The following is a 10,836-nucleotide window of genomic DNA, read 5'->3' on the forward strand; positions in this document are numbered from 1 at the left end:
AAGATCACATGATCAATAAAATCAGATTACAAATCATAAAAATCAGTCAATATTAAACGAAATATAGGGCTGGAGAGATGGCTCAGTACTTAAGAGCACTGACTGTTCTTCCAAAAGTCCTGAGTTCAAATCCCAGCAACCACATGGTAGCTCACAACCATCCGTAATGAGATCTGACACCCTCTTCTGGTGTGTCTAAAGTCAGCTACAGTGTACTTACATATAATAATAAATCTTAAGAAAAAAAAAGGATTAAAAAAAAGAAATATGAGCCCTTCTGCATACAACCGGTTATTTGTGCTATTATGTAGTGTGAAAATCTGTTGAGTTAATGATTTCACTGTATTCCTATAACTTAAACCCTCTTCCTAGCAGCTTAGTGTTCTGACTTGTGGCTTTTGTAGGGCTTACAGGTTTTATCACAGGAGAATAGGAGTGGCAGCAACCTCAGCCTACCCTCACTCACTTTCCATCCCAGAAGAGGGACCAGGAGGGCTGCTGATCCAGCAATGGGCATGTTGAGAAGAGGAGCAGTTCAGAACCCATCATCAAGAGTGATGGGGGCAAGACCAGGAACTGGAGCTTCTGTCCCAAACCCTCCTGAGCCAGGGCACCAAGCAAGACAACACATGGATCCAGTGTCCTCTACCCAGCCTTTCTCAGGGATGAATGCATCAGTGTCTTCCTTCATAGCCAAGTTTGGGGTGAGTTGTTCCTGGGTCAGAGTCAAAGCGGTCCACATGCTACAAGTATTCCTCCCCAGTCAATGTCCGTGCTGTCATAGGTGATACTATTGGGGTGTGATGCAAGGTTCTTTCATCAGCTCAACGTTGGGATATTTTCCCTCTTTTTTTCTCTTTTTCTTTCTGTTTGCCTGAAAAAAGAACTCATCTCTGACTGTCACCATTTGTCCTGCTTGGTTCAATGCAGGCCTCCTGGGCCCAGATCCTCATCACCTTCATGGTTCTTTGGACAGTCTTCTATTCCTCTCTCTCGCTCTCTCGCTCTCTCTCTCTCTCTCTCTCTCTCTCTCTCTCTCTCTCTTGCTCTCGCTCTCTCTCTCTCGCTCTCTCTCTCTCTCTTTCTCTCTCTCCTTCTCTCCATCTCCCTCTCCCCTCTCTCTCCCTCCCCCTTTCTCTTCCCCTCTCCTCCTCCCCCCTTTTCCCTCTCCCCATCCCTCTCCCTCTCCCTCTTCCCCTCTCCTCTTCCCCCCTCTCCCTTTTCCCTCTCCGGATCCCTCTCTCCCTGTCCCTCTCTTCTCTCCCCTGTCCTCCCTCCTCACTCCCTCTTTCTCCCTCTTCCTCCCCCTCCCCCATCAATGGGAGTGCAGCTCTCTCTCTCCTGGTGGATGCACCATTCACCAATGCTGTTCCAGCGTTTCTTCATAGCAGTGTGAAGGGCACTAAGGATATAATTCCCAAAATTGAGTCACCCTTCCTTGCCAAAGCAATAGGCTTGCTGCAGATTGGCAATGGCCTCATCAGAACTCTCCATTTCTAGCTGGCACTGCCCCAGGAAGAAGTGTGCTTTCATGGACTGCTGGCCCACCTCCTAGGTTTGCCAATAGTGAGCAAGTTTCTGTTCAAGTGGCTCCACCTTCAGATATCACAGGCCGGGTTGGTATAATACACAGCCACAAGTGGGTTCTGGGTGATGGCGCTGCCTGTGGGTCCTTGTAGCCCATGAAGAGCCAGTCCCCTGCTCTTTGAGCTCCCGTGCACCCACCTATTATCAGCACTTGGCACTGCATCCCATTCCGTAGGCTTCTCTGCCTCGCCACCCAGCTCCCACAGCCAGAGCACCTATCCATTTGGCCAGGCCTGGTATTGAGGAATTGTTAATACTAAAGAATAGCACTAGGACTGGGCACTGATGGCACATGTCTTCAATCCCAGCACTCAGGAGGCAGACGTAGATGGATCTCTGTGAGTTCAAGGCCAGCCTGGTCTGTATAGTGAGTTTCAGGACAACCAAGACTATATAGAAAGACCCCATCTCAAAGAAAGGAAGAAAAGGGGAATAAAAGGAAAAAAGAATACCACTAGGAAGAGATGGCTCAGCGATTCAGAGCTGCTTGTAGAGGAGCCTGGTTCAGTCCCCAGCACTCATACAGTTGCTCACAACCACCCATTCCCACAGTTCTAGAGGATCCAAGGAGTTTTTCTGACCTCCCTGGGCCCCAAGTACAGCCATGGTGCCCACACATACATTCAGGGAAGACATTCGTACACATAAAATTTAAAAAAATAGATCTTTTAAAAAATTTTTTTTTAAATATCACTGAGTAGTTATAGGTGGTCCTATTGGGATGTGATGCAGGGTTCTCTCATCAGCTCAACATTGGGATATTGCCCCTCTTTTTTTCTCTTTTTCTTTCTGTCTGCCTGAAAGAAGAGCTCATCTCTGACCATCACTAAGTAGTGTGGTTATAGGTAAGGAATTTAAGAAGAGTACTAAAAACCTTGAAGAGCAAACCGTACCTGTCTGGGTGAAACACCGTGTGTGTATTTGCACCCTTCTCTATTAAAAGTTCCACAATCAGGGCTTTGTTTTGCCGTAGAGCCAGTGAAAGTGGTGTGAAGCCCTCCTGAGAAACAAGCAAAAACAACTTACAGCATGTGAAATGATGTGTTTCTCAACTGAATGAAAAATTCATTTTAAAATAGCACAGGCAACATCCTCCACTCCCAGCTGCACCCCTCACAGGCTGCTCCTTCCAAACCCCAGCCTTCTCTAACCCACCAAACCTGCCACGCCCCCTCCTGTCACTGCAGCCAAGCTTCACTCCAGTGTGCTTGTGTGGTTTTTCCCAAGTAAATCAAGAGCTTCTTAAGGACAGGGATACAATCTTTTATCTTTTATCATCTCCTTCACCCTAACCCTACAACATGGTAGCAAAGGTTTTCCTTCTGTTGGACGGATGAGCTAAACTGTCTTCTCCGGAGTAGAGTTTCTTCAATCTGTATTTCAAAAAAAATATGTAGTTTTCCAGAAGCACCACAGAGACTAAACATTCCCTTAAAACAGAACTATGATTATAGATCCAATATTAAAGAAATCCCCTTGACTTACACCCACACTTGGCAGCACTTTAGTGGGGATCATTGATATTTGAGGAAGGGCTTCAGGGATATAGTGTTCAAAGTTTTCTAGTATATTTGCACCAGGTGAGGGAAGAAGGTCATTTGAGTCCCTTCAATTTTAGTTGGCAGGAACCAGATACCATTGTCCAGCGATCTGGCTACAAATGCACCTCTCAGGAAATTGCTCTCAATTAAAAGACAGTTTAATTAAGTTCTATTGCTTATTACTATAAGAGGCAAGGTTTGTGTCTTAGCAGTTAAAGCCTCAGTATAAAAATCGTAGTCTCACAAATAACAATAATCCATAACAATATAAAAATCTACATTTTAGTAACTAAAGTGATTTTTTATTCTAGGTAAATTATAAGGCAGAAATAAATAAATTCCAGTTAATCAATAAAACTCTAACTTTTTAACCTAAGCTAAGTGGTCAGGTTAGCTGCAAGAAAGCAACAAGCCACATAAGAAGATACTAGGGGCCACCATTTCCCTGTAGGGTTTTCTTTTATGGGGTTCAACAGAAGGAGCAGCTTGGTTACTAAGGATGTACTGAGTGGTTCTTCGTTTTCATTAATAAGCTAGAACATCTCTAGGCTTTTTTGTAACTCAGGGTTTTTTTGTTGTTTGTTTGTTTGTTTTTACAAAACTAAGAGTTCTGTCTCCCCAATTAAAAGAGCATTTCCATCTGCTCACATAAACCTGGGAAAATTAAACGGTCTCTTCTTTGTATTTCCCTTCCAAATCAGGTTTGCACATTTGCCTGCAGGCCTCTGATTACTATTCCATCCTCATTTTCCCTGACTCAGCTCCATCTCTGAGACACAATTTCCATTTGTTATAAAATCTTCTTTTTCAGTCATTAAAAACCAATTATAAGAAACTTTTTCTTTGTGTGGTTTTACACTACCAAAAAAAGAAAAAATTTTGTGAAGAGATATGGAAAATATTTTTACCTTCAACAGATACAGTGTTCCTGCAACTATTTCCTATGAATACATTGAAGAAACCTGTAGCCTCTGAAAACCCTTTGAAAGTATTCACACCTTTGATGACTAACTCCTATAGAGCATTTTCATTTGGTAAATGCCTGAGCCTCTGTGGCAGAAAATGGAGCCATGTGCCAATGTTTTATAAAAGCAATAGATTAGGAATGGGCTGGGAATCAGAGAGAGTGGTATTTTTACCTTTGTTTTGGCTTCGATATTTGCACCGTATTCAAGGAGCTGGGAAGCTATGAATGTGTTTTCACTGTGCACTGCGTAGTGGAGAGCGGTGTTTCCGAGAGCATCCACAGCATTGGGATCCGCACTGTGTTGTAGCAAGACAGCCACACAATCCTCACACTGGTGCTGTGAGGCCTACGTGTTTTACATAAATAAATCATCGATTTAACCAAAAATAGGTTTCATCAATTACTTCTCATTAAATGAGATACATTCTTTTTTGTTGTTGTTTTTTTTTTTTTTTTTTTTTTTTTTTTTTGTTTTCCACTCAAAAAAGAAAAAATCCCTTGTTTTTTGAGACAGGGTCACCGATGTGGCTCCAGCCTTGCCTGAATTCAATACCTTCCTGCCTCAGCCTCCCAAGTAGTAGGATTATAGGTGTGTGTAAATACACCTAGTCTTAGTGATTTTAAAATATTTATTCTTTGAAAATCTCATACAATGTATATTAATCATATTCACTCCAAACTCCTCTACCTAATTCCTCCCAGATCCATCCCCACCTCCTTGTATTCCCCAACTTCATGTCTTGTTTGTTTGTTTGTTTGTTTGTTTAAATAACCCATTGCTTGCCATCTGTGCTGCCCTTCTACTGCTGGTGTATGATAATCTACTGGGGTGTGGTTGACCTACTAGCAGCCATACCCTTAAAGAAAGCTGACTCCCCCTCCCCCAGAAGCCACCAATTGCCCTTAACTCCTAAGTTAAGGATGGGGCTCATGAACCCCTTTCCCACTTCATGCTAGAATGGCTTGATCTTGTTCAGGCCTTGAGCAGGGGATCCCAGCTGCTGTGAGCTCATGAGTGCATGAGTTCTGTCATGGCCAGAAGGCATTGCTTCACTCTGGTCCTCCCTGACCTCTGGCTTTCATGACCTTCCAGTGTAAGGAGCCAGACCTACCCAAGACTTCCTCAGAGACCCCGATGAAAAGACACAAGGGGAATAAGGGAACTTTTGTTCTGTGTCCTTGTCCAGTAGTGAACTTGGCAAGACAGTCCAGGACTAGAGCCAGTGTGGAGAAGTTGTGGCTTCTGGGGACCCAAGTCTTCCACCTGGACTTTGGTTATCAGTCCTAAGGCATCTGTGTCTGACGTATCCCATGTTCTCTTTGCCAACATTGACTTAGCTCTTGCTGACCTTGGCTGTTTAGCGCCTCCCCCCCCCCCCAATAGCATTTGTAAGGCTGTACTTCTCAATAAACTTGCTTGGCATAAGTCATCAGACTGCCTGTGGTCCCAGCTATGGTTTTGCCTCCTTTATTTCTCATCCCTGGCCCTCCCACTCAACACTTCTCCAATCCGTTTGAGACACTTCAGCCTTCGGTCTCATGATGCTCCCTGAGCCTTCTGGGAAGCAGTGTGATACAGATGTCCGGTTTGAGGCTGAGCCCTCCACAGACACTTAATTATTCTCTGCATTCTGACAAGTTATAAGTTTCTGTGTTAACCATTGTCCACTGCAAACGTTCAAGCATTTGTGTCTCATCCAACTCACACTGAAATCGTCAGCCATTGTCTTTCTACCTTAATGAGAGGTGTGCAGTTGTCGTCATCACAGGCATTAATGTTGCAGTTCCTCTCTATTAGGAGAGTTACCACCCCCAGGTGGCCATGTGCACAAGCATAATGCAGCGCAGTTCTGTGAAAATAAGAGGAATTTTTAATAAATAACGGAGACCTATGTCAAAGCACATTTACCCATATAATTTTAACATTTAGATACAGCATAGTTAATTTTCTTCTGAAGGAAGATCATTTCTTTCCTTCTTTTCTTCCTTTCTCCCAGGATATAAGGCAAGGCCTGCCCCATTCAGGGCTAGTACTCTATCATGGCTACATCCATGCTTGGGGCATCCTGTCTAAGGAAAAGGAGAAAGCTCAGTAGATTTAACTCAGCTTGGATTTGAATCCTACTCTAATCTGTCACCTGCCAGCTACCTGTTACTTCTTGGGCTTCCTATGAGCTCCATAACTCAATTTCCTCATGCATATGATGAGGATTAAACACACTATCTTCCAAAACTAGTGTTGTGGTTCAAATTCAATTCAATTCAGATCTGTACAAAGCATGTACAAGTGTTTCCAGCACCTGACAGCTCAGTATTTGACTGCTAACAAGCACAACATTTCAATGAAGTGAAATAGTAAAATTGTACCTACTCTGCTGACATAAAGATTACGGTATGTGGAGGCTGGAGAGATGGCTCTCCAGTTGAGAGTACTGACTGCTCTTCCAGAGGTCCTGAGTTCAATTCCCAGCAACCACATGGTAGCTCACAACCATCTGTAATGGGATCTGATGCCTTCTGGTGTGTCTGAAGAGAGCAACGATGTACTCACATAAAAGAAAGAGAGAGAGAGAGAGAGAGAGAGAGAGAGAGAGAGAGAGAGAGAGAGAGAGAGAGAGAGAGAGAAAAGAAAAGAAAAGAAAGATATATTGTGGTATGTTGGGAGTAGGGTGGAGATGATGTTCCTGGGTGTGCACACATGCTCAGACCACTGAATGTATGGACATCAGAGGACAACTTGTGAAAGTTAATGCTCACTACCATATGGGTCCCAGGAATGGGTTTTGTGGGCATTGATGGGTTTCTGTGGCAATCTCAAGGATTGGTGGAATTCTGTTTGGCTTTGGCTTTGGATCAAGTCAAGATCAAGGTGTTTTTCCTTTGTCCTTTTATTCTACACGTTGGACAGTGACTACTACTTCCTGCCTTCCTCTCACAACAAAACATTGGGAGTTGATCATTTAGAGCGAATTCCTCCGTTGCACAGCAAAACTCTCCCTCTGTCATAGTCAACACACCCCTGTCACTTGACTCAACCACTCCCCCAAGTTGGGCCCCGCCTGTCGCCAACAGCCCCTTCGCTTCCTCTCTTACCTACTCCCAGGTTCTATTACCTGTTCCTCTTGTCTGGGTCGTTGACACCGTTTACCCGGAACGTGAGGAAACGGTCCACTGTAGCTACAGCGCCGACACTCGCAGCCCGGTGGAGCTGTCCCACCGCGCAGTACGCAGTGAGGTACCCGGGCCCTGCCTGGCTTTCACCTCCCGCCCATCCAAAGCCCAGGCAGGCTGCCCACGGTCTGGTAGAGGAGTGGCCCGGCCGAGGGCCCTTCCTCCTGAACCAAAAGATCCTCCTCATAGGGACGCCCGGCGGCCAGCCAGTCCTCCCTGCCCCGCCGCCCCGTCCGCCTCCTTGTGAAGCTTTGAAATAAAGCCAGCCGGTCTCTCCACCCTGCCACAGGGGTCGACGACTCTGAGTCCGGCTAACCACCCCCTTCTGTCGCCTGGCAACGTGACTCAGCCCGGCGTGCACATCTCAAGGGGCTTTCCAACCAGGAAGGTTGGCAGTTCTGCGTCTGCCATTTGAGGATTTCGTCTCCTACCCGCCGAACTCAAGTGCACTCTCTGAAGTGCGCGTGTGCACACCTCAAGGACAGTTACAGCAAGGAAGGGTTAGCTTCTGCCTACCTCCTTTTTCCGTTGCCTAGCAACGCCACTAAACGCAACTTCGTGAGCACCGACCTTGGACTCTAGAGACAGGAGCCTAGGCAACCCTACAACCTGAGCCAGTGAAAAGCTTTGTCTACGCATCTCACCAGCAGACCTGCATCGCCTCCAAAGGTCAAACACTGAAGAGAGTTGGGTGATGGTTAGGGTCCTTTGCAGCACTGCAGTTGGCTGTCTCCTGCTCCAAACGCCAAGTGATTCCAAGTTCCCGGAGGTGCAGCCCAATGGTTCAAAATGACATTTGTTATTTACTATTCCAGAATAAACCAACTCTTGGGAGATGGAAACGAGAAGATCAGGAGTTCAAGCTTCTCCTTCGCTACATAGGGGTTTGAGGCCAGCCTGAGATACATGATATCTTCTCAAAAGAAAACAAAATCCTAGAGTAAAATAATGTAGGGAAAAGAAATATTGATTGGCTGGAGTGAAATCCTTCCTCTCGATCCACAAAAAAAAACTGGAGAAGCAAAAAGAGACAGTTTAAGCCAATAAATGTAGACATTGTGTACTTGTATTTTACAAATTATGGTATTTCAATGGATTCAAGCTGATTTTTTAGCATTCCATTTTTCTGTAGGGCATACATGGGGTACTTTGCAGAAGTAAAATGACAAATCAATATGCTTATTTATTCCCCTCTTTAATATAGACATTTAGAAAGATGGATGAGTTTTTTCTGGCTTTTATTGTTGTTGTTGGGTTTTTTGTTTTGCTTTGGGTTTTGTTTTGGAGTTTTGTTTGGTTTTTTGGGTTTTTGTTTTTGTTTTTTCTTAAAACAAGTACTTAATTCAATATATAGCCCAAGCTGGCCTGAAACTCCTGGCAGTCCTCCTGCCTCAGCCTTCCGCACCGCCATGCCTGCCTTTTTCAGCACCCTAAGTACCCTTATTAAAATTTTGATGAAGGCCAGGGGATGCCACACTCTAGCAGGAAATCTCAACTGCTGATAAATACATTCAGCAAAGTAGCACAACACAAAATGAAAAAAATTAAAATAGCCTTCCTGCCAGCCATGTGGTGCAGGCCTTTGATTCCAGCACTCAGGAGGCAGAGGCAGGCAGCCTGGCCTACATAGTGGGTTCCAGGACAAGCAGGGCTACAACAAAAAATTCTGTCTTTAAAAAAAAAAAAAAAAAAAAAAACTTTTTGACTAAGATTCTTTTCTTTCTCAAATAACTTTAAGTAAATTATGCTACAGTCTGTGTAATCTTAGCACTTAAGAGGCAGGCAGAGATCAGACCAATGCAAGTTTGAAGCCAGCCTACTTTTCATAGCTTGTCCCCAGTGTCTCACAAAAATTAAAACAGAAAATTCATTCAAAATACTGTTGTGCTTAGGAATTTGTGGTTTGCTTGTTTGTTTTGTTTTGTTTTGAGACAGCTGGCCTCAAACTCAAAGATCTACCTGCCTCTGCCTCCCAAGTAGGAATCTATATTAATAGACTGGTTACTCCTAAATATTGCCTCTTTTTAGATGTCTTTGAATGTGTCTGTGGCAGAAACAGTCAGTGGTCATTCATTTTCATCTCAAACCTCCATGTTTTGGGTTGATGACCAGAAAGACAAATTTGTAGCCCACCTAAAAATAGATATAGTTTGATATAAAATAAACTTTGTGGCTATGACCTAAATTCATTTTATGTTGCCCTTAAGCTTTGATGTTTTTCATTTCTTACTTCCATCCTTCTGATGTGCGTGTGTGCATGTGCATGGGTATGTGTATGTGGGTGGAGGCCAAAGGAAAACTTTACATGCTATCTGAGGTAGCGTTTCATTGCAGCGAAGAGATATGATGACCAAGACAACTCTAATAAAGGACAACATTTAACTAGAGTTGACTTACCTGTTCAGAGGTTCAGTCTACTATCATCATGGCAGGAAGCACAGCAGCATCCAGGCAGGCCTGGCACGGGAGGAGCTAAGAGTTTTACATCTTCATCCAAAGTAACCAGGAGCAGAGAGTCCTCAGGCAGCTAAGAGGAGGGCCTCTCCAGCCCCCCACCACACACACAGTGACACACTCATTCCAACAAGGCCACAACTACACCAACAAGGGACACTTCCTAATAGTGTCACTCCCTGGGCCAAGCACTCACACGTCATCCTCACAATTGTCACCTCCTTTGAGAAAGGGTCTCTCACTGACCTGGAGTTTACGAGCAATTAGGCTAGACTGGCAACCAATGAGCCTCAGGGACTCTTCCTCCCCAGTGCTGGGATTACAAATGCTCATCATCATCCTCTGCTATACATATGCTGCTGGAGCCATTAGTCCCGTCATGTGTACGCTTTGGTTGGTGGTTTAGTCCCTGGGAGCTCCCGGTCATTAAGGGCAGGAGAGGCCCTTGGCCCTGTGAAGATTCTATGCCACAGTGTAGGGGAATGCCAGGGCCAGAAAGTGGGAGAGGGTGGGTTAGTGAGCAGGAGGAGAGGGAAGGGAACAGGGTTTGGTTTGGTTTGGTTTGGTTTTTTCTTTTTCTTTTTTTTTTAATTTTCTTTTTTTCTTTTTTTCTTTTGGAGAGGAAAGGAAATATCATATGACATGTAAATAAAGAAAATATCTAATAAAAACAAACAAACAAATGCTCATCACCTCAGCTGTCTTTCTATGTGGATCCTAGGTTCTGTGCTCAGGTCCCAGTTTGCAAAGCATTGACTGAGCTGCCCCCTGCCACCCCTACTTCTATGTTTTTGTTGTTGTTAAGGATGCTGACCACTGTGTATTTATTTGACAACAATTTAAGTCATCTTCTGCAATATAAGTGGCAAAGTATATGGGGGCAATTTTCTGGGGGCAATTTTGGAGTAAGTCCTTAAATATTAAAATGTAAGAAATACAAAACATGTTCGTCAACCATCCGACATTCTTTCCAGAACTCTCTCAATCACATGATTTTTTAGTTCTTCATGACAGCCAGGTAGAAAATAATCTCAAGAAGGAGCTGATTGCCTTATTTATAATAGCCAGAACCTGGAAACAACCCAGATGTCCCTCAACAGAGGAGTGGTTACAGAA

General features: G+C 44.2%; 1 protein-coding gene across 2 annotated transcripts in view; it reads right to left on the reverse strand.

The window, feature by feature from the left end:
- Positions 1-7,713, reverse strand: part of LOC116072665 (platelet binding protein GspB-like) — a 30,044-nt gene extending 22,331 nt beyond the window's left edge. Inside the window, exons 1-4 of one of the 2 annotated variants that reach the window (XM_031344157.1) lie at positions 7,209-7,713; positions 5,831-5,945; positions 4,268-4,441; positions 2,481-2,587 (exon numbers count right to left, since the gene is read on the reverse strand). In XM_031344157.1, coding sequence (XP_031200017.1) covers positions 2,481-2,587; positions 4,268-4,441; positions 5,831-5,945; positions 7,209-7,453 — 641 coding nt within the window. In that variant the 5' untranslated portion in view covers positions 7,454-7,713. Of the gene's footprint in view, positions 1-2,480; positions 2,588-4,267; positions 4,442-5,801; positions 5,946-7,208 lie in introns of those variants that run through there. The other variant, XM_031344168.1, reaches the window with a different exon arrangement.
- Positions 7,714-10,836: the final 3,123 nt, after the last annotated feature.

The sequence above is a fragment of the Mastomys coucha genome, unplaced genomic scaffold (assembly GCF_008632895.1).
Source record: "Mastomys coucha isolate ucsf_1 unplaced genomic scaffold, UCSF_Mcou_1 pScaffold10, whole genome shotgun sequence".
NCBI lineage: Eukaryota > Metazoa > Chordata > Mammalia > Rodentia > Muridae > Mastomys > Mastomys coucha.